Source organism: Neovison vison, chromosome 6, assembly GCF_020171115.1.
Source record: "Neovison vison isolate M4711 chromosome 6, ASM_NN_V1, whole genome shotgun sequence".
Classification (NCBI taxonomy): domain Eukaryota; kingdom Metazoa; phylum Chordata; class Mammalia; order Carnivora; family Mustelidae; genus Neogale; species Neogale vison.
Genome location: NC_058096.1, coordinates 148,962,511 through 148,986,486, shown reverse-complemented (window position 1 = coordinate 148,986,486; position 23,976 = coordinate 148,962,511). Strand labels below are relative to the sequence as shown.

The following is a 23,976-nucleotide window of genomic DNA, read 5'->3' as shown; positions in this document are numbered from 1 at the left end:
TCTCCCCACGGGTTACTTTTACACCTCCCTCCATATTTGTTATTTTTATTGTAATGACTTGCCCTTGTGTCTTTCTCTTTTAATAATCTGAGGGTAGGGAGACTTTGACTAATGCCTAGCAGTGCATGATATGTTTGCTTATCTTCCTTCAATAATCTGATGTTTTTCTAGTATGTAGAGGCCTGAACTATAGGAGCTTATTTTGCAGGTACACTTTGGTGTATTTTCCTATTGTTGTGAAAGTCCCTTTGCTAATCAAAAGCTGCCTTCTTATTTTTTACATTTGCTTTTAAGCAGCTGTCATCTCATAGAGTGTATCAGAGTATTAGAGTGGTAAGCAGTATCATTTGCTATAGATAAATAAAGTAAAACATGGTCTGATCAAAGTCCTGTTTGGACCTCAGTGTATCACATTTTATTGTTTTTTTAGTTATATGAAGAAGTGACCTGTGGCTGGAATTATATCTCTAAAATGTATGGCGTTAATTTTTATTTTTACTTCTGGTTATTTATTTGCTTATTTGTTTAATGTGTAGGGTGATCTTGATACCACAGCGGTAAAAGTAGAATTTGATGAAGAATTTAGTGGAACACCGGCAGAGGGTACTGGAGAAGAGGCATTGATCTCGTCAGCTCCTGTAAATAAAGGTCCCAAACCCAAAAGGGAAAAAAAGGAACCTGGTGAGGAATTGTTATAAAGTTTTTTGTGAGAGAAAAATATGTATGTACAGGGCATTACTAGGGTTTTTTTTTTTTTCTCCCTTAAACTGTTTTTTCTTCTAATGGTTAATGTAATTTCTCAATTTTCATGGACATTTGTTATTTTATAATTAACCTTTCATTATTAAGTTTTATTTTTACTAATGATATTTGTACAAGTATTGATACATATTTTATTGTTTTGTTTTTAGGTACCAGGGTGAGAAAAACACCTACATCGTCTGGTAAATCCAGTGCAAAGAAAGTGAAGAAACGGAATCCTTGGTCAGATGATGAATCCAAGTCAGAAAGTGACCTGGAAGAAACAGAACCTGTGGTTATTCCAAGAGATTCTTTACTTAGGAGAGCAGCTGGTATTTTGATACATTTTATATTTATTCTATTGTATATTATAGTTTGACCAAGTTAATATTACTCATATAAGTTAGTAGTATTATCGATGCTATTGAAGTACTAAATTGTTAGTATTTCAGAAGTTACAGTTCATGAAGACAAAATTGCTTTACAGAATAAGGTTTTTAGCACTGTTAGACATAACTTGATTCACTTTAGAACGATTTTTCTTATTGATTTTTATTAGAATGTTTGGCTTATATTCCCTCCCTAGTTTGAAGATGTTTGGTAAAAATGTACCTTGGTTAAACCAACAGTGATATATCAATAGAAGTGCTTTGTAGTTTTGTTTGTTTCATTTTTTTTTTTCCCCATGAAAAATTTCCTCCTACTTTAGGAGTCTGATTCCATGCACATCACATAAATTTATATAACTGCAGTGCTAGAGTTAGGATAAAGATACCATTTTGTTATTCTATATTGTTAAGTACCCAGTTTTATCCTTTCTGAATATTCATTAATTTGAAGTCTGCAAGTACTTAAAAATTGAGTGTCCTGTTTTATTGATTTCTTCTCAAATTTTATTAAGCCCTAATTTACTTAAAATGAATGATACCATATTATGGTTATTTTACCTCTGGAAGATACTTTTAGATTATATGTCAGGCCTTAAATTCTTTGGTTCTCTAATCACCAGTGATTGACTTTCTTTTCCCAATGTGCATAGATAGTACAATGTAGGTGAATTAACATGAGTAATAAGTTATGTGAAAATTAATTTATTAAGTGCTTCAAAATTGTAATTAGGCCTTTTCATACATCTAAAATGAAGTATAAAATTACATAGCACCCAAATATTTTAAAAATTTTATTCCATAATATATGCTAGAAATTATAAAAGTTATTTGCATTATACCAATGTGCCTTCCCCATAGTTGGTACCATTTTATGCTTTATATTAAATTATTGTTTTAGTAATATGCTCAGGTCTTAACTTTATTCTCATTCATCTGAAGAATTACTGTCTGTCATTTCATAGTGAAACTGAATACAAGATAGAAGTTTTTATGCAAGAGGTTTTTTAAAAGGAAGTTTAGCACTAAGACTAGTAAAATTGGTCTTTTATCATTGTAGAAATGGGAAATCTTAGTAATCACTTTTACAATGGCCTATATTCACCACTATTTCTGAGTTAATATTTAAGTATGATAAACAGCACCCTAATTCTCCTCTCATAGTCCAGGATGAACACTTAACATTACCAAAGTAATTGAGGCCACAAAGTTTTTGGCCTTTCCCCCCCCCCCCCCCCCCCCCAACCCTGAATGCTTGTCTTTTTCTTTTTTCTCTTGTGTTAGAGATAGCTGGAATATTTTTCAAATGATTATTCATAGTATGTCACGTAGATAAAGTTGGATTTGAGTTTAACCTTCGCTTTTATTTTTCTCCTAGCGGAAAGGCCTAAGTACACATTTGATTTCTCAGAAGAAGAGGATGATGATGCTGATGATGATGATGATAATAATGATTTAGAGGAATTGAAAGTTAAAGCATCTCCTATAACAAATGATGGGGAAGATGAATTTATTCCTTCAGATGGCCTAGATAAAGATGAATATACATTTTCACCAGGCAAATCAAAAGCTACTCCAGAGTAAGTAAGGAAGCAACTACTTTTCAGTTATGTGGTGCAGTTAGTTATTTAGACATCTGTTAAAGATCTTCTGGTAAGCTGTGTCTAAGAATTTACCATCATTCGAGGTAAGGTCCTCTTCACAAAGGAAAAAGTCTGGGTAATACTGCAGCTGTTTACTGAACTGTTGCTATATCTCGTAGCATGGACTGCCAGTTTTTTTTTTCCTCATAAAGGGCTCTACAGAAAATATTTCAGGCTTTACAGGCCATATGGTCTCTGTCTATGTAGACTTAACTAAGTACTAAGTCTATGTATACTTAACTATCTTGCATACACAACACACTACTCAGAGTTGCCATTTTAGCAAGAAAGGAGCCATAAACAATATGTAAATGAACAAGGGCAGCTGTGTTCCAGTAAAACTTTGTTTATAAAAACAGACAGTAGGCCTATGGGACATAGTCTGACAACATGGTTTGGAGAAGTCACTAAAACTTTAGAACTGGGGGGTTTAATTTTTTTCCCTAACTTTGGCCTTGATTGATTTTTCATTTATTATTATTATTATTATTACTATTAGTATTATTACTATTACTGCTATTTTGCCTCTAGAGAGTATTAAACGGTAATGTGTAGAATGTGAAGTTTGTGAGCTATTTCAAATTTTATTTTTTAAAATTTTTTTATTATGTTCAGTTAGTCAACATACAGTACATCATAAGTTTTTGTTGTAGTGTTTTTTTCTTCATTATTGCATATAACATGCATTGCTCATCCCAACAGCTTATTTCAGATTTTTAAAGGAAGTGCTTTATTATCTGTTTAAAGAAGTGTTTTATCATATGCAGTCTAGGATCAGAAATAGGATTACTGATGACTTTGACAGAGATTCAGACTGTCTCCTTAGGTTTTTGGCAATGATTTACTGATGTTGAATTCTGGAACAGTTCTGTTAATCATAAAATGTAATGTAGCGGTATTTTGAATAACTTTCGTTCAACTTCCATTCTCTTACATTAAATCATTGGCTTTTCTGGTGTCTCTCTGTGTGTATGTGTGCACACCTGTGCATATGAGACAGAAAAAAAGAATTTGATTGCCCTGTCTTTAACAAAGAGCATTATAATTGTGGTTGTTTAAATTATATTGTGGTTGTTTAAATTTTTCTTTCTGATAGAAAATCTCCACATGACAAAAAAAGTCAAGATTTTGGGAATCTCTTCTCATTTCCTTCGTACTCTCAGAAGTCAGAAGATGGTATGCCCATTTGGTCTTTTCATTGGTTACTATGTTACTGCTCTGGACTTTTTATAAGTAGAAATTTTTTTGGTACATTTCCCTCATCATAATAAAGTTTATTTACTTTTCCTGAGGTAAGTACCAATTACTTGGTCAGATAGGCAATATGGAACCATTTAGGTGAGCAGGTAGATGTGTGTATGAAGTGTATGGATGTGGGTATAATGTTTTAATAGAGAAAAAGAGAAAGAAATATTGGGACATGAAATTTGATTTTCATGGCAATACGAGTATATATGTGACAGTTTTTAAAAAACTACAAAGGGACTAATACTCAGATTTGTAATGTTAAACTATAGTAACTAAAAGACAGAACCCTTCACTGAAGCAAATTTAATTGGGGTATATACTTTCTATTCCCTATATTTTTGTGTGCAAAATTTTTTTTTTAAGATTTTATTTATTTGACAGAGATCACAAGTAGGCAGAGAGGCAGGCAGAGAGAGACGGAGAAGCAGGCTCCCTGCTGAGCAGAGAACCTTATGCGGGACTCAATCCCAGGACCCTGGGATCAGGACCTGGGCCAAAGGCAGAGGTTTTAACCCACTGAGCCACCCAGGCACCCTGTGTGTGAAATTTTTAAGGTCAAAACAATCTATGTAGACTTAACAGTCTTGTACACACACACACACACGCAGACAGACCTAGATCTTGTATATGTTCTGTGAATATAGATAGGCATTTTTGACAGCATGTCAAAACATTTGTATAAAACTATCACATCCAGGGCGCCTGGGTGGCTTAGTTGGTTGAGTGACTGTCTTCAGCTCAGGTCTTGATCCTGGAGTCCCAGAATTGAATCCTGCATCGGGTATCCTGCTCAGGGGAGGTCTGCTTCTCCCTCTGACCTTACCCTCTCATGCTCCCTCACTCTCATTCTCTCTCTCTCAAATAAATAAGTAAAATCTTAAAACAAAAACAAAACAAAAAACCTATCACATCCAAGTCGGTATTTTGAGAGTCCCTGTTTTCATTTGACAGAGGGAGGGACGGAGGGAGAAAGGGAAGGAGGAACTGCTTAGTTAATTGAGTGTAAAAGTAAACTGAAAGTAAGCCTACCTGCCTTTTAAATTGACCTTTAATGATTTAAAGTTGTTAGTATTCTCAGATCTGAACATTATTACTGATCTTCCTGAAATGGTTAATAGTGTTAGATGTGTAGATATTAAAATAATCACAGTGAGAACTTTTTAGTATTCCATTTTAAAATAAATCCTTATTTTTGAGTTGGTCATTTATATTTTAAATGATGACATTTGGGACTATTAAGAATTTTTATTACTTTATGCATTTCTATATTGTTTTAAAATAGAGTTAACGTGAAATATGACATTGCTATTTTTTTGTTTTCAGCTGTTTATTATGGACTGTATGATCACAAAGTAGAAATTCATAAGATCAATTCTCTAGCTAAAGAGAAGTCATCAGTAAAAAGAATCAAAGTTTAACTATTAAGTGGTCCTTATAGAATCTCTTTACCTAAAAACTTTGTAATTTTTAGATTCAGCTAAATTTGACAGTAATGAAGAAGATTCTGCCTCTGTATTTTCACCATCATTTGGTCTGAAACAAACAGATAAGGTTCCAAGTAAAACTGTAGCTGCTAAAAAGGGTATGTACGTATTTAATGTTGTTAAACATTGCGTAAATGATACAAAGTTGATATTAAAGGAAATTTAATATAATTTGAAACTGCACTTGGACTTCAGTAGAAAATACTATAAATGCATGTAAGGAGAATTCCTCTTGTTTTCTAACCATTATTAATTATTTGTTTTTAATTATTAAAATGTGTATAAGATCTCATTCTAAAGCTGTTGTAATTATAAAATAATCCCATTCATTGGTACTGAAGATAACTTTCTAGTAAAGGTCTCCTGTAGTTGTTAGGTTGTAAAATAGCTTAAAATTTTGTCTTGCTAGTAGCCGTTGTTATCTTAATGCCTCATTTGGAATGATTGGTCAGTTCAATTGAGGTTCTTTTTGTGTCATAGAGCTTCATTCTTATCCACAACCTTAGGTTGTCCATAAATACAAGTTGATTTTTGACTTAATTAATGTATCTGTTATTAGTACCAAGGTACATACATACTCCTGGTATTTTTGAAGGAGGTTAGTATTAGTGCTTTGTGTTTAAAAAGGTAAGTGTTCCTTACACAGCAAGTAAATAAATATACAGTATGGACTATCTTTTCAGTACCTTACAAATGTAAAATACACAGTACCATTGTAGACTCAGACATGTATTAGATATATCAGAACAACAACAAAAATCCCAACTTAATTTTGATTGCACTAGGACCATGGTAAGAAATGAACTAATGAGCTATAGGAGCTTCTCTGGCCAACACATCAGGTACTCTGCCCATAGCACTTCAGTACACCAGGATCTGTATTTCTTTGCATTAGGACTTTCTGTTACTCTGTTGGAGTGTTCATATTTCCCACCCCAGCCACCCTTTACCAGTGATTGAAAAAGCTGGTTTACAAATACATTAGTGTTTTTGCCTCTCGGGTAGGCTAACTCTAGGATATGTGTTTTACAGTGACTCAGGGATTGCTTATGGTAACAAAGAAGCTCAGAGATAAGCCCTCAGAGGGATGACAGGTTTCTGTCTTCACATCTCATTTTTAAACTTTTTTTTACTTCCCAAATAAATACTTGTACTTGAGTCTCTGCTTTGCTTCTGGGGAGCTCATGAGACAGGCCCTACTTTCCCTTCATGCATCTTTTTTTTAAATTGTCTTCATGTGAGCATTTTGTAACCACCCTGAAAACCTGGGAGCTGTATTACTTCTTTGAACATATCAACCTGTTTCCTTCATCAAGCTCCTCTACTTCTCTTTGACCTAATGAATTAGAGAGGAGTATTAGCTAAAAGGCTAGCATACACCACCTGTCCTATTTGCTTATTTCACCAGTAGTTGAACTAGCCTTGTGTCAGTTGCGTGGGTGATCCCTGTGTGAAATAGTTGAAGCCCTCAGTTTTCCTCTAGCCTCTTCTAAAACTACAAATACCACTTCAAGAAGAGGATGCATTCCATCCCTCTGGGAGGTCATCGATATTAACTCCAAATTACATATATTACTGTACAAGTTAAATTCTGTAGCTCCAGTGGATTATAGCAAAAAGCTCATAGTACTCAGATACCTGACTTGAATTTGCGTGGTAGAGTTTTAAGTGCTGCCTAACATTGCAAGCCTGCAAACTCTAATGAATAAAAAAGGTGGTTTCTGGAACACATGGCTATATCAAGCCTATACTCGTGCTAGGAACTGCCTGCCATGTGGCTCTGGTGGTACATTTAGTCATAAGAACTTAGGGGGAAGCCACAAAATCTGTGGCTACCACTACCACTTGCAGTCCGAATGAGGGGCCTTCACCCTAGCATCTCAAATTGGGCCTGGGAATACATTTCCATATAATTAGCCTGTTTGTTTGTTTTAAATAGAAAAGTCTGGTTAGTGTAATGCTTTTTTTCTTCCCCCAAAGTAGGTTTTACTAATCGCACAAGTAAATACTGATTTATCACAGTTTTCTCATAGACTGTAAATCTGAAAAAAAGGTCTATTTTAAAAACAAAATTCATAAAAACAAAGGCCTTTGGGTTTATTGTGTACTTACCTGGAATCTTCATATTTTTTTCCATATAAAAGTGCCGTGTCTGGATTTCAGCTTTTGGGTGGAAGTGAATCAGCTTCTGTTCATGGTATTTAAGGGCCCTATAGAAATGTGTGTGTGTGTGTTTTCCTCTAAAACATTTTAGAAGTTAGGACTTAATGTGATTATACTTGAGTTGTAATTAATGTCAAATATGTTACTTTTTTGTCATGACTATCCTGTAGTTTTACTACTGCTTTTAAAAAGTTACTGCTTGGTTTACTATAATGGCCTTTGCTTAAAATAATCTCACTTGAAATATCAAAAGACAAATTATTCATAATTAAATAAAACATTTTGTCATCTATGAGAAATTATTTGCCTTTATACTGGCACCAAGTGAAAGAAACCATTTTGTTATTTAAAGCTACTCAATTTCATGTCAGCAGTAAGAAATTCCATTGTTACAGGATTCACTGAGTGTGGTTTGTTGGTAAATATATTACATTGATTTATGAAATGGAAATTTGCTTACTAGGAAAACCATCTTCAGATACAACTGCTAAGCCCAAGAGAGCCCCTAAACAGAAAAAAGTAGAGCCTATCAACTCTGATTCAGATTCAGAATTTGGCATTCCAAAGAAGACGACACCCCTAAAAGGTAAGGATTACGTTACCCTGATTTATGCCATGTGGAAAAAGTCTCTTCTACTCATTGAGTTTAGAGGGACTGTGTACCTATTTTTTTTTTTTTTTAAGATTTTGTTTATTTATTTGACAGACAGAAATCACAAGTACAGAGAGAGAGGAGGAAGCAGGCTCCCGGCTGAGCAGAGAGCCCAATCCGGGGCTCGATCCCAGGACCCTGGGATCATGACCTGAGCCGAAGGCAGAGGCTTTAACCCACTGAGCCACCCAGGCACCCCTCTATTTTGTTTTAAATTGCTTTCCTCCTCAGTAAGCAATGTATCTAAGAATCAGTGCTGAATTAAAGTCCAGAGGAAGTCTAGTACTTTATTTTATAAATCAGGGAATTGAGACTCAAAGAGGTTAAGTAAACAACTTGCACAGCTAAGAATGGTTCAAAGAACCCCCACCCCAGGCTGACTGTGTCTAATTAAAGTCAGATGAGGGCTCCCAACCAACTAGAGAGTGACTCTCATTAGAGCTAGGACTTGGAGATGAGCTTTTTGCTCATCTAGGAAATGGAATTCCTATACTCAGGGACCTGTAAGGTCACCAACATCAGTTTTCCCTGGTACCCCCTCTTTTTCTCCAGAATCTAGAAAGTCTTCAAAGGTGCTTTTTAAAATACAATTTTTTTTAAGGGTTGCCGTTCAACATTCTATCCAGTCAACAGATATTACCAGATATTAAGGTGGTAGTTGGGATAAGGAGATATACAGACCTACATGGAAAGAAGGGAGAATAGGGGAAAAAAGGAACAGTGTCTGAGGCGGTCATTATGTATGGTATGCATGGTTGAAAACTTTGACAGATTCACAAGTGCCATTTCATCGATTCATCTGATAAACATCCCACGGTGGTTTAGGCTGTCTTTACTAGTACAGTCTGGTTAGTCATAGCTCTTAAGGCTTAATTTTTAAAACTTAGAATTGCACTAGTGGTATCTGGCATCATTGTAGGATGGAGACTATTTTGTTACCATTTGCATGTTACCTTTCCCCCTTCTTCCAATGAGAATAAGGGGTTAGGTAGATGGCAAATAAATAAATAAATAAATAAAAATAACAGTAATAAGCTGTGTGTGGTACTTCGGAGTCTGAGAAGGAACATGGATTTGACCAATTATTACATGATTAATACTGGGGGTTTATTCTAAGACTGTGCATCTTAGAATAGTTGTTACTAATGTGTGATAGGTAAAATTTTTATAAAATTGGTACTACTGTATTACTTTTTAGTAATTCAGTTTATAATTTTAAAGGTACTAGTCTATGACAAATTAGAAACTAATTTTTTTTAATTTATTATTTTTTAAAATCACAAGTTAAAAAGCACTCTTTGAAGACTTTTTTTCAGGCACAAGGACTACATGTTTAAAATGCCAGTGTTTTCTCTTGTGTATCAGGGACTTGGTCATTTAAATTTGTCACCAGGACCTTCCAACTATTTTTAAATGTATTTGTGAAATACTCTTTAGTCATATCATCCCAGAACTGAAATGATGCTGCCAAAACATTTTTATCTCATTTAGAGAACAGGATTGCAGTACTGATTGGGACATGCCAAAGAAGTGAAGTGTAATGTTGTGGCATGTATTTGTTATATTGCACTTAACCTTGAGAGGGGGAAAAAAAAAAAAAAACCTTTATGTTATTTTAAGGTAAAGGCCGAGGGGCAAAGAAAAGGAAAGCATCTGGCTCTGAAAATGAAGGTGATTATAACCCTGGCAGGAAAACATCCAAAACAACAAGCAAGGTAATTAGGAGGACCTTTTTAATGCATTGCTTTATGATGATCTATAACTGGCTTAGTTGGCTTATTCCTGTAAATGTCTTTTAATAGCTTTAAACCTAGTCTGTCTGATACCTAGGAGGTTTTGTATATGGTTAAAGAATTATCCAAGTATAAAATCCATATAATCTGGACTATTCCTTGGATAAGAGTATGGCATAAATTAGCCTACTTATTTAAGAATCTGTTTCATCCAGTGAGCTGTAGAAGTTATATGCTACCTGTCTGAAATACTATTTTTCAGTCCAAATGCAATTTCTTTTTAACTAGGATTTACTTGGCCTACTTTGATTTTTCTCTTTTTTAACTTGAATTCATTTGACTATGGCTAATTTTCAATCTTTTTAGGGTAACAGAAAAACCTCAAATATCCACCTTTTCTCTCTCTCTTCCTCTCAGCACTTAAAAATACAAACAGAGAGATTTTAGCTTTACGCTGCTCTCCACCTTGAACTTTCTCCACGCAGTCATCATACATGCCTCTTGTCCATCTTGATGACTCCTCCCTGATTTTTATACAGGGTGTACTCTGTATTGCACATAAGTCTTGTTTTCCTTTCATGAATTGATAGGTACTTACAAAAAATTTTTATTATCTCGACATTGCATATGCTTGGCAATATAGATGTTCAGAAAAGATAGGAGACTACCAAGGTGGCTGGTTATTAGATTTATTTTTATAAAGGGGAAAAAGGATTAGATAACTGCTTGTACACTTCAGTTAGCATTACAACTCTGATTTTAATAACCTCATTATTTGCAATATTTTTCAAATGTAAGTGAAGTGTAAGGAATAATAATTCATTTTAACACTTTTTTTTTTTTAACCTGTCTAGAAACTGAAGAAAACATCTTTTGATCAGGATTCAGATGTGGACATCTTCCCATCAGACTTCACTTCTGAACCACCTTCTCTGCCACGGACCGGTAGGGCTAGGAAAGAAGTAAAATATTTTGCAGAGTCTGATGAAGAAGAAGATGTTGATTTTGCAATGTTTAATTAAGTGCCCAAAGAGCACAGAAACATTTTTCAACAGATAAATTGTGTTTGTCCTTTTGTCTTTTCTGTCTCAGACTTTTGTACATCTGGCTTATTTTAATGTGATGATGTAATTGATGGTTTTTTATTATTGTGGTAGGCCTTTTAACATTTTGTTCTTACACATACAGTTTTATGCTCTTTTTTACTCATTGAAATGTCATGTACTGTCTGATTGGCTTGTAGACTTGTTATAGACTGCCGTGCATTAGCACAGATTTTAATTGTCATGGTTGCAGACTACAGACCTGCTTTTTGAAATGAAATTTAAACATTAAAAATGGAACTGTGTACTCTGTGTCTTTACTAAAGATGAAAGTGTAGTAAAAGCTCCCATACACTTTTAAAATAAATATATTTTATTCTTTGCCAGGAGACTCCATGGAAAAAGGTAAACAGTATATGAACATAGAAAGCATTGTTAAACAATCTCAATGTACAAACAGAGCCAGTGAAAGTACATCACAGACTTGCTAATATATCAAAAAAAAAAAAAAATTCCACTAGTGCTTAAATGAGAACTAAGAAGCTGACACTTGTATTTGTTAACCACTCTACCACAGCTTTCACTCTGCTTCATAGTGATCGAACAAGGTCAAAGGATGCAGATTCTCTGTCCATGCCTTTGGGAGTTCATATTAGCCTCTGGGCATCAAGGAGGCTACAAAAACCCTCCGTAGCAGGCATGCATCAGAAAGGACACTGGAGTTACATGGTATGGGTGGTAGACCAGTCTGCTAATTATCCCATGAAATTTCCCTAATGGCTTGTGAATAGGTAAACAAAAAACTTACTAACACTGAAAAGTGTTTCTGCCTTGGAGGCTACCATTACTGTAAAAATGTATCTTTTTTTTTTTTTTTTTAAAAATTGTGTAGTTATGTCATTAAGTAATAAACCACTGTTAAAGTGACATTAACAATCGAACAAATGACAACTGATTAACTGAACTGGCAGTTACACTGATACAGAATTCTCTTCTGCTAGTGCAGTGAATTTGTATCTTTTTACTGGGCAACATGAAATAGAAGACGCAGTTTGAGAGCGTCAAAAAGAGCAAGGACAAGCTTCCGTACTAACTAAATTAGAATTATCTCTAGCTTTATCTTGTCATACTGTACAACAGTCCCCTTTCCTTACCTTGATGTCCTGATTGCTCTGTGAAAGCAAGACAGTTATTTTTTTGAGCCTTTCTTAGCTGGACACGTACAGTAGTCTGTTTCACAACCTTGCTGTCATGGTTATTCTGAGTATGCAAGGCAATAGGAAAGCACCAAACATACAGTATAGAAAGAACAGAGCCATACTTCTGTATGTACAAAGTCTTCAGAAACTTAACCGGGGCAAATCATTTTGAATGGGTCTTTGCCATGCAATCTTGAGTGTTCAAAGAGGAAAATAGAAGCTTTTAACTAGTTTCTGGTTGCATGAAATGGCTGATTTTTAGAATTGAAAAAGTTTGTATTTCGGGTAAGTTAGACAGTGAAGAGTATATATTGATACATATGAAAACTTCTTGGTCCTTCTTGAGTTTTAATATATTTTCAGTCCAAAAACTAAGCAGCAGTAAAAATGTTTTTTCTTTTTCCTTGCATTTTAAATCCTGGAACTGAAGGTACTGGGGAATGTTTGAAGTAGCTGGAAAGTGTCTTATTGCACCAGTGGTGACTGACTGACACCGCTGTTTTCCACTGAGCTGGGTGAGGTGCTGGGACTGTGCTCCACTGGGTTCCCACTTGAACTTGGGGTCAAGGGTTCATGTCCTTCAGAATTCTCCAGCATTTCCTGAATGAGAGGTGGCATTGATCCAGGAATTTCCATTTTCAAGGTAATTACACGTTCTGCACCTTTTAAAGAGAAATAATAAAATCCGATAGATAGGGAGTTAAGCTGAGTAACTCGGGATCAACTTTCATTGACTTTAGAAACAGTGAAAACTGTGCTACCAATGCCTCCCAGATGCTGTCCTGATTTTTTTTTTCCCCTTTAAAGCCCTCATAATTTGACTATTTTTATGTACAATATGTTGGTGTTAAGGTAGGTATCTTGGATATCTGCAGTTAAGGTAGGTATCTTGGGTGACCCATTCAAGGAAGTTCACTTACTCCAACTTAATGAAGCCTATATCCTTCATGTACTGACGGAAACACTGGTGGCACATATTGAGACCACATTTCTGGGTCAGACCATGCCAGTTCGAGCAGACACGGCAAGAACGAGAACCCTGGCCAGATCTCGGAGAGGCAGTTCTGATTTTATGACATTTAAATATTTTTTACTTCATCTCTGGGAAAACAACGCAGATGTGGCGACTTGCTTAAACTTGATGATTCCATGCTTGAATCAGTTTCAGGGAAGGTTAGCAGGTTACATTTATTTAACATAACTTACAAAGAGAAGCTCCTGATAAATGACCAGAAAGAGCATATCTTAAAATAAGACAGTTATCAAGGATACCAGTTACCCATGAATGAAGGAAGTAACTTAAGTAATAAATGTGTGGTGATTATCAAGTTGATGTAGCACTCCACTGTCCAGCACAGTAGACACCAGCCACATGTGGCATTTTAAATTTAAATTCGTTAAAATAAATACAATTAGGAAAAACAGTGCCTCAATTGCATTAGCCACTTTTTAAGTGCTTGAGAGCCACGTGTGGCTAGTGGCTACTTGTATTGGACATTGCAGATTATACAATATTTCCATAATCACAGTAAATTCTATTAGCACTGATCTAGCTAGATATAGAGAATGACAGTATTAAGTTAAACAGCCTCATTGATTTTAAAGTCAAAGACCTCACAATTATAATGGCCAAGCACTGGTATCTGCTATTTGCAAACAAGTCTTAATCCCATGCTAGGGATGAACTCAGAATGGCTCACTTAGAAAACCTCTTAGGAGGAGCTCAGGAATTGAGACTCCTTGTCAAACAAGTTTACCGTGTTTTTAAGGCACTTTCTGAAATAGAGCATTTGTTCCCTGGCTCAGCCAAGTCTTCAGGGACAAAGCACACTTGGTACCGGGGATAGCAGCGGAGTTTTCTCTCTGAAAAAAGAAAAACTCCACTCTAGCACTCCACTGTCCTCTGGCTCTAGGCACTTCTGTAATTGCTCAAGTTGCCACACAAACTGAAAATCACTAAGCAAGAAATATCTATACCTCTCAGGAAGGCAAGAATTCCTTTGCTGAGAAGCGTGCAGAAGTCAATCTGCCTATACACAAGAGAGTGATGGCAACATTGATTTGAGAGAGAAACTTCATCAGTAACAGTTGCCCTAACTATTACTCATTTTCCTGAGGTTAGGATGGTCAGGAAAAACTGCAGTCAAGTTTATGTTAACCAGAGCATGTGTGGAAAGGAATGAAATGCATTAAATTAGAAAACTGAAAAGGCTGTCAATACATTCTCTTGAAAATAGTTTTTCTAGGGGCATGTGGGTGGCTCGGCTGGTTAAGTGTCCAACTCAGTTTCGGATCATGTCGTGATCTCAGAGTCCTTGAATCTAGCCCCTTGTAGGACTCTATGCTCAGCGGGGAGTCTGCTTGGCATTCTCTCTCTTCTTCTCCCTCAGCCCCTTCCTCTGCCTGTGCGCCTGCTCTCTCTCCATTCTCAAATAAATCTTAACAAACCACCAATTTTTTCTATCCAGTCACCTGAATTACAAACTCAATCTCTTAAGATCATTGAGTAGGGTAAGATAAGAGGTTTTTAAGGGTGAATGCTATTCCTTTTGATTTCCATCAGAAATAAATTCCAGAACCGAAACAGAAAAGCAGCTATTGTCAAACATCCTGAATGAAAACATCAAGTTTAAAAAAAAACAGGTCAGGACTACTTCATGAATACAATGGAGACTCTAAAGACATACCTTTAGCACTGATGCTGCGGAGGTCTGTGATTTTCATTAAGATCTTTGGAAACATGTGAGGCTTGCTGGGTCGTCTCTTTCTGATATAAATTTTTAGTGCTTCCAGCAGTGGTTCTTGTAGCTTATCTACTTTTGTTGGTTCCTCAAGGTCCTGGCGGTCTAGATAGCAGGAAGAAAGTTTTAAATAGTATCAGGACAGAAAGAGTTCCGCACTTGCCAGGAGAGAGGGCTGCCGCCCATTTCCCTTTCTTGTTTCCTTGGCCCAGCACGTTATGACTTAATTCATCTGATGACTCAGTCACATACCAGTTTGAAGACTCGTGCAAATGTTTTAAGCAGTGATACTTGAAAATGTCCCTCTTGCTGTTAAAAAGCACATTTTCATTACTAGTAGCTTTGTTACAAGGAGAAAATTACTTCTTGTGACCAGGAGATGTCACTACTGAACTGAATTCAACCAAACCTTGAGCAGCTGGATGGTTTTAAAAGCAAGGTAAATAGGCCCTGTAATTAAAGCCATTACTTTTTAACCACTTAGGATTCAATGTCCTGTGAGCCAGTAGGGGTCAGTACAAAGAAGAAAGCCATATTTTATGCCAGTCCTTTAAGAGTTAGGGGTGGGGTGGGGTGGGGGGGCAAGACAATCCAGTGACTTGTAGTCCAAGCCACTGCAGTCACAAATGGCACAAGGAAGTCCCTTGCATTATCATTAAAATGTTCTTAGGCAATTTATTTTACAATAGTCTGATCCTGCCTTAGAAAAAAGCAGTAGCAATTGGAGAAATATCATTTTGGTATTTCAGAGCAAAAGGATCCCAAATATCTTCATTTAATTTGCAATATGGAAAAATGCAACAAACCCCTAGCATGCATGCCTGGCTATTTATTCACATGTCTTTCTCCATGCAAAATTACTCCAAAATGGAGATAGGAATTTCCCATAAATTACAAGTTGTTCTTCATGGAATCTCATGAGGGTTTTCTAGGTAGTTGGTACCTCCACAGATTAAGCAGATGGCACTGAGAAGGCCTGTTTCTGTGTCATCCATTTCCAAAGGCAGGAGCTGGTTGGCAAAGGTGAACACAAGGTCAGTCAGAGGACCAAATCCAGCATTGTGCATCTGAGTTCGATTTAGGGTAAGGCCATCTGAAAATGTCATGGTGTCTTGTTCTGGGGTATACCTGGTGCAAATTCTAAGGATCTGGAAGGAAGAAGAAAAGAAAAACAAACCATATTCGGTGGGTCATCAAAGCCAGCCTGTTCCTATGGCTTCAATCTAGCTGGGAAGGAAGATGGAGATTTTCAAGGAGCTCTCACATCACATGAGGCACACTGCCCGCCTTCTGGATGTGGAATGTCTTCTAGCAGCCCTTTCATTCAAAGAGTATAGAAGCCAAAATATGGGCTAACATTATTTAGGGAATAATAAACAGGACACAAGAAATTTTAAGAAATATTTGTGCTAAAAGTAATTCATTTGACTCAAATAAACATTTACTGAGTACCTACTTATGTCCCAGGCACTGTGCCAGATGCTGGGGAATAAAAAGATTTTTTTCTTAAGAGCTTACAGTCTACGAAAAGAAAAAAGGCACTCTTTACCATTTATGAAATGCTGAGTATATGTCAAGGGTTAAACATGACCCTACCTTCAAGCTTTCAAACACTTTAGCAAGTGAATATTATTCCTATTTTATAGATGAGGGACCGAAGCTCAGCGTGGCTCAGTCACGCAGTTCCCATGTGGCTGGGTTTGATGCCAACCCAGGTTGGGCCCTCTTCCATGATGCCTCTGACCACACAGCTCCCTCCCAGCAGCTCCAATCTGAGGAGCAGGAGTGGAACCGCAAGGGGGAGAGCGTGGATGCAGCCAGAAGGAGATCAAGGGCAGATTCACAGAGAAGAGGAGGCATTTCTACCAAGCCCAGAAATCTGGTTGGGATTTCTGTAGGTAAGAAGCCCGGGCCGTGATGCCAGTCTTCCAGTGCCACCCGGCATGCCCCTGATAGAAAACTCTGCTGGTCACCCTGGCCACACCTGCTACCAGGAAGTCGCCTGCTTGGTGCTGTGGGCCTTCAGGCCTCACTCAGCATGGCCAACTCCAAACCCCCTCGTGTAGCTATGTCGTCACTGCAGCTGGCGTTCCCACTGCCCTCTCAGCCCGCACCGCCGGCAAGGAGCTCCATGGACACACAGCACTCATCCGCCCAGAAGCATATTTCGGTACCGATCACTGTGAGGGGCCTTTCTGGTGGCCACGTGTCTACCTTTGACTTTTCCTTCCAAAAAAGCCTTAGAGCTGTGTGAAGCAGAGAAATTTATTCTGTCTGGACCAGGAGTGGATAACCCGGTAGGCTAAGAGCGCTGTTTTTTTCCAGATGCTTGTGCTCTGTATGACTGGGTGTGGTCACCTCAGTGTCAACAAAGAGGAGGACAGATGTGATCAGAAGGGTCTGCGATCTTCCCGTGACAGGGCCCTGTGCGGAGGGGATAGCCCTCTGACGAAGCCACAAGACTCCGAGCTACAAGGGAAGTCCCTGTAGAAGAGCCCCCTTCCCACTCTCCATATTCCCACCAGGACTCCTAATGCAAGAACCAGGTCAAATCTTTTCGTGCTGGGGGTCCGGGGCAAAGACACTGCCCCTGCCCAAGACCATCCTAAAGGACTGGCTAAGTGACCACATGAGCCAGGGGGCAGGGCTGGCGCACCGGAAAGGTCGCCTGTTCTTGTGTCCTTGCTCTGGTGTTCTCCGAACCTCCAACCCATGGGGCTAGGAGCCAGCCCTCCTCCTACATGCTGGACTCCAGTGTGGACTTGGAAGAGAGTATAAGGATGTCCTGTAAAGTGAGGCCATGGGACATCTGCTACATCTGCTGATGGGGAAAAAAAAAAAAGCCTGACCCCAATGTCTTCTTGGTTAGAAGAATATCTCCTGAGAGGAGAAGGGGGAACGATGAGCGCTCTGTCCTCTAACATATGAGAGCTAATGTTTTATTCATCAGTGCCTACATGCCTGGGACTCTGCTAAGTGTTTTAACATATTACCTAATTCTCCTATCAACTCGTAACTTTGGTCATCCCATTTTACAGATAGGGAAACAAAGGCAAATAGCTTGTCCTAGGTCACATAACTGCTAAGTGGCATGATCTGCTTCAGGCGATCGGTCCCTAGCACTTAAGCACTCCCCTATGCTGTGCTCTTCACCTCTGCCCCCCAGCGGCCTCCATCCTCTTCCTGCCACTCTCCATCCCCCCGCTGCCTAAGGTGAAATGACATCCAGCCAGCATTAATTTGGATATGAGCCTCATTTGTCTCCTTGGCTCGCTGCCTTAGTGCAGTGCACAACCTGGATGGTTATGCATGGTGACCTACCTGGTACACAGAAGCGCGCGGCCTTGGAAACGGAAAATTGGGCAAAGCTCACCTCAGGTGAGGGGGCACGATCTAAATCAGGACACATCCTCAAACTTAACATTCCTATTATGTGATCAAGTGGCAAGTGAACGGGAAAGCAACTGAACGTGAGTTTGAGTTGTTGCTAAAATGTTACAAAGATTCCTCTTCGCTGGATGGGTGGCCGTTTTTGCCTCTCAGGTATTTGCCCAGGGACCTCTCTGAGCCCGCCCCCCCATTTCCTCTGGGTCCCCAACTGAATGACCGGTTTCACGTCATCTCGGTAGCTGAGGGGTTATGAAGTCCATTCTCAATGTCAGAGCAGCAAAGGAACTGAGAAGCCCCTGCTTATAAGCCTTAGTTCCCCTGAAAGCCCCAGGAGTAAAGCCCAAGATCACTGAAGTGCTGGTGCCGGGACAGAATGCAGGACTCCTAGCCCCAGCCCAGGCCCCTTCACACCACCTGGAGGAGCATAAGGAGAGATGCCTGCGTAGGAACGGGTCACATGATGGGCAGAGTCAGAACCTCAGTATTTATGGGCTCAAAATCTCCAGACACATTTCCAGTTTGGAATCAAATAGGTACTAAATAAGTCTTTGCAGCTGTAGCAGGCTGCCAAGAAGTGAGTGCACTAGATCTGTCCCTGTGAGAATGAAGGAAACCAGGATTTGCTGGAAAGGAACGGAAGACCAAGGTTTAGGTATTTGCAAGCTGTCAGCGGCTCACTTAGAAATCCAAGTCTGCACTGGAGCGCACAAATGTCTCTTTTGAACGATTCTAGTCTGAAGGGTGCCCCTCCTCAAAAGCGGGAAAATGTCTGGATTCTAATGAAGCATTTAAACTATGTTCTGTGGCCTCTCTCCCTAGAAAGTTCAAAACCCAAACCAAGTATTAACGGGCTGCCCAGAGGGGACAGCCCATGGCCTGAGATGAGAGAATGGTCAATGTCTTCTTTTACGAGGGGAGCCTGCACTCTCCCCCTGTCCAGGCTGGACCCAGCGGGCAGCAGGCTTCCTCCTCAACCACGCGGCTGGGCCCGCCTCTGGAGAGGAACCAAGGAGTTTCAGTTGGTTCAAGTCAAACTCCAGTGGCAACTGCCAAGTGCTTCACCAGTATTAAAACGCCCTTTGTTTGAAACAGGGTATTGCATCTGGACAGGGGAGCACGCGGGCCCCATGAGTTGGGCAAAAATAGTGCAGGCGAGGCTGACTCATGCAAGGGCCCTGCTGGATGGCACCGGGCTCTGTGATCAGCCATCCTGACACTCCTCGGAGGGAGGACCCTCAGCCTTCCTGCCTTCAGCAAGGGCAGGTGAATATTCCACTGCCTTTGGGGTCCCCCCTGGGAGGATCTGAGCATGTGGGATCGCAGGCACAGAGAGAGAGACCTGTCGCCTTCTCCCCTTGTCCCTGTGACCACTCTAATCCAAGCCACCCTCACCTCTCCTCTGGGGATTCTGGCCTCCGTGTCTGCTCTCCCAGCGAGAGCATGCTGTTCAAAACCGCCACCAGAGGGGACCTCGCCCTTGCTTAAAATCCCTCTGGTGGCTTCAAGCTGTTCTAGATCTGTGACATTTAGACTTCTTCCTCCGTGGCCTCTACCTATCCCATCACGGCTCCTTTCCCCTTGCTCCTTAACTTTTGCCCATTTCAACCTTTCTGAATCTCTAGCAAGTCAATGTCACAGCAAAGCGTCTGCACTTGCTGTTCCCGCTGCCTTTGATGCTTTTCCCTTGATCTTCAGGATTCTTCCTCCTCAGAGCTCAGTTCAAATGTCACGTCCTCAGAAAGCACAGTGAACATGCTTCCTAAGACCATTACTTTCTATCCTATCACCCACTTTTGTTTGAAATAGGAAATAAAATTGTTTTAAAACTGAGGTATAGCATGTGCAGTGGCTTTAAAAAATTCTTTGCTTCTACTCTATTTAAGGAGCAAAGCTTCATTCCTCTCCCCTCAAGTGTGGGCAGGACCCGGTACTCGATTCTCAGAACCCAGGGGAAGCAACGGGTGTGACTCTGGAGAACAAGTCATAGGAGGCGAGGCACCGTGGACTCCTCCTTTCAATTCTCTTACATCTCATTTTGGGGGAAGCTGGCTGACACATCATGGAAAGGTCCATGGGGCAAGAAACTGGGCCCTCCTCCCAACAACCAGCACCAGCTTGCCAGGCACCTGTTAGGAAGCCCCGGAAGCAGCCCTTCTGTCCCGATAAGCCTTAGGAGGATGAAGCCCCTGCCAGTGTCTGGCCAGCAAGCTTCTGAGTGACCCGATCCAAAAGCACCCAGCTCAGTCAGTTCCTAACCCACAGGGCCCCAGGAGATAGTAATGCTCATCACTTAACACTGCTAAGTTTCATGGCAACTTGATATACGGCAATGGATAATGAGCCCAACATACTGGCCTTGAGCTGTGCTCACGGCTCAAGTGTACAGGTGACTGCATCCCCCCCAGGTACACACCTGTGGAACTGCCACCCAGCTCGAGCCACAAAGAGTTCCAGGTCATCTGGGCTCCTGTGGCCCCTCGAGATCCAATCCATCCCCTGCTGTACGTCCCTCTCCCTTCCAAATAACCGTTATTTTGACCTTGATTCCTGCAGACTAGTTTTGCCTGTCCTTGAACTTGAGGTAAAGGGATTCATACTGCACATTCCCTCTTATGTCCGGCCTTTATGAACCCCGAGTCACAACTGAGATTCCCCATGGGAATAGGTGAAACTGTTTCTTTTTCACTGCTGGGTAGTATTCCAGCCCCCACCCCCCATCCCCCCGGCTTCCCGGCCTGGCCTGCTATCTTCTCCCTGGTGTGCCGTCCCTCTCTGGGCCGGCTGACCACCGCCACACCCAGAAGACGGGCCTGCTCTTCACCTGCCCTGCTCGCTGCTCTGTCTCGGGCATCTGGGCTGCGGAGCCCTTGCAGCAGGTGGCTAATGAACAGCTGTTCAATTATTAATGAAGCAGATTCCCTCATAGGAAATCTCTCCCACCTTGTAACCCCCTGAGGGGGGCAACTGGGGATTTTTGAGTCCCTAGGCAAAGGAGGAAAGCTCAAATGGCTCATGCATCTCGGGCCATGAACTGTATCTGGTGAGTCATGGGGAGATCCTGATCTGGTCTGACGATCCCCAGTTCACGCAGCTTCCACACGGCAGAGCTGGGATCTGAACCCAGGGAGTCTGGCTCCCGCCCTCTCACCCCACACTGACTGCCTCACAGTGATGTCCAGTGACAACCAGGGCGACCGCTCTGCTCCCAGGGGTGAGAAGGCTGGGTTTCAGAGAGACACGGGACCTCCTCACGCCCGCACGGAGGCCGAGGGTAACGCTGCAGCCCAGTTCACGCTGTGGGCTCCGAGGCAGAGCCGGCTCCTCTTCGGGCTGGGTCTGGTCTCTGCTGAGCCTCCAGAAGGGGGAGGACGGGTTCATGCGGGAATGGCCCTCCACGGCTCAAGAGCCGCACGGTCCCCAGAACCCCAGGAGCCACAAATCACGTCCTGAAGTCACACGGGGCAGTCCCTTCTGCGTCACCAGAGCAAAGTGCGCTGCCCCTGCTGTGGGAATGTTTCCTCAGGGCAGCGGGGGCAGCGGAAACCCAGGAAGGCCCCGAGGGACCCTCAGGGAAACCCTCACGCTACCTCACGCTGGAACCCGCCCAGATGCAACACTCCGAAGGCAGCCCATGTTCTGGAATTCCAATTTTGATCTCTCACTCATTTGCTCATCCATTCATTCCCAAATAGTCACCTCCTCACTGTTCCTCAGTCTGCCACAGCCTCCCTGCCTAAGGGCCTTTGAACTACACTCTTCAGGTCGCTCTCCCTCATACACCTCCCTGAGTTCTGTCTTTTACTGTTCCAGCTCTTTCCGTCCTTTCATTCAGGTCTCTTCAAAGGTCACCTGCTTCTCTAAACACACAACAGAATCTCATGAAACACACAACTCATGACCACCTCAGTCACGCTCCTGGTCTTGATCCTGCCCCTATTTTTCTTTGCGGCCCGTCAGACCCTGCCTATTCATCTGCTTGTTCTCCATCTATCCCCTGTCGAAGGGCAGCTTCGACATGAGGCATTTTTGTCTGTCTTGTTCACAGCTGTGTCATCAGAGCCTAGAACAGTGCCTGGCACACAGCGGGTCCTCAGTGAATATTTGTAAAAGGCAGAGCAGAGAGGGGAGGAGGTCAGCAGGGAAGAGCAAACAGAAGGTCAGACAGCCGCAAGCATTATTTTTTATGATTTTTAAGTTGAGAGAGACTTGCTTCAATTACCTGCACAGAAGAGGCAGCTGAGGGGCAAGAGGAGAAGAAACAGGATAGGGAAGATAAAGGAGAGTCCACAAGAAGGAGAACATGAGCACAGGTGAGGGGACCACTCTTGGGGGGTCCCTTCCTTGTCCTGACTACAAACCTGGGGTGCCACAGCTCTGGGGTGAGGGATGGAACGCAAACTTCCACGCAAAATGGTTTCGAAGATTTGACCCATCTTAAGAGAGACCTTGCGGCTACTTGACCCCTGTGGGAAATCATGAATCCTAGCTCTGAGGGAAGCCTGGCTGTGGACTCCACACCAAAGGGTCCCCACCCAGGCAGACGCCAGGACCGTAAATCCTTCTGGAGGGTGGTGTGGAGAGAGCACGGGGCATGCTTCCCCCTTCTGGACAGCCCCAGCAGGCACTGCGCACTCAGGAGCAAAGGCCTGTCTCAGACCACACACAATGCGTGGTGCTAGGCCAGAGCTGCTGACCCCTGGGACAACTCTGTGTTTCCCTTCTAGGGGCTGAGAGCAACTTCAGCCTGTGTCTGTCCGTCTGTCCTTCTAGTGTGTCTGTCTCGCTCTATCCCTACATCAATGGCTTCGATAAGAAGATTCTTCTAAATGGGTCAGCCAGCTGATATTCTCATCCGAAGGATGCTCTTTGAAGCTGTGCATTTTTCAGGCTCTTGTGATTAGTTGCCTTTGCTACAAATTCTTGGAAATGAGCTCTTATCTGGGGCCAAATAAGTACTCCTTCTGCTTCATCTCATAAGACTGGACATCTCTGCTCTTCCCCGAGTAGGGTTTTTCCCTCTTGCGCCTACTGCATCCCAGTCCCAGCCCCTCGGAGCAATGAAGCCCGGACACAGTGGCTGAAAGAGTTTTCTGACTCCTGTCTCAGGGTCCGCAATTGTCCCCATGTGCTTTTAACAGCTTTGTCCCTGATCCCAACACCACTATCTACTACCCGTTTGTGCTTATACCCATGACTGTAACCCTGTTTAAAGAATTACTTTAGTCAATGCCTCATTGATTTCTCTTCCAGTTGTACAGATAGGTAAACTCAGACTGGGAAAGGTTAACTCAACCAAGGTCACAGATATTGGTCTTGTTCTACCCAATTCCACCAAGAGGCCAAGCACTGCTTCTTGGATCCATGGACAACCCAGAGGAGTATTTGGGTTTCACTGTAAACGTGGGATGTGGAAAGACAACTGGAGGTTGTGGGGGGATTTAAAGGGGGTGGGTCTAAGCACCCCTGACCATGAAAGTATGGGATGTTGAGAAACAAGATGCTTCCTTGGAGGATCGCAAAAGCTCCTTCTCGTTTCACCCTTCCCAAAGGACT

At 41.2% G+C, this 23,976-nt stretch overlaps 2 protein-coding genes across 5 annotated transcripts in view; one reads left to right on the top strand and one right to left on the bottom strand.

Annotated features, from left to right (window-relative positions):
• Positions 1-11,398, top strand: part of TOP2B (DNA topoisomerase II beta) — a 59,832-nt gene extending 48,434 nt beyond the window's left edge. For both annotated transcript variants that reach the window (XM_044252568.1, XM_044252567.1), the window contains exons 29-36: positions 537-681; positions 912-1,073; positions 2,506-2,707; positions 3,867-3,946; positions 5,490-5,600; positions 8,129-8,251; positions 9,938-10,032; positions 10,905-11,398. In XM_044252568.1, coding sequence (XP_044108503.1) covers positions 537-681; positions 912-1,073; positions 2,506-2,707; positions 3,867-3,946; positions 5,490-5,600; positions 8,129-8,251; positions 9,938-10,032; positions 10,905-11,072 — 1,086 coding nt within the window. In that variant the 3' untranslated portion in view covers positions 11,073-11,398. The remainder of the gene's footprint in view (positions 1-536; positions 682-911; positions 1,074-2,505; positions 2,708-3,866; positions 3,947-5,489; positions 5,601-8,128; positions 8,252-9,937; positions 10,033-10,904) is intronic.
• Positions 11,399-11,448: 50 nt separating this feature from the next.
• RARB (retinoic acid receptor beta) overlaps positions 11,449-23,976 on the bottom strand; it is a 196,313-nt gene continuing 183,785 nt past the window's right edge. For all 3 annotated transcript variants that reach the window (XM_044252570.1, XM_044252569.1, XM_044252571.1), the window contains exons 6-8: positions 15,977-16,181; positions 14,980-15,138; positions 11,449-12,954 (exon numbers count right to left, since the gene is read on the bottom strand). In XM_044252570.1, the coding sequence (XP_044108505.1) occupies positions 12,758-12,954; positions 14,980-15,138; positions 15,977-16,181 (561 nt within the window). In that variant the 3' untranslated portion in view covers positions 11,449-12,757. The remainder of the gene's footprint in view (positions 12,955-14,979; positions 15,139-15,976; positions 16,182-23,976) is intronic.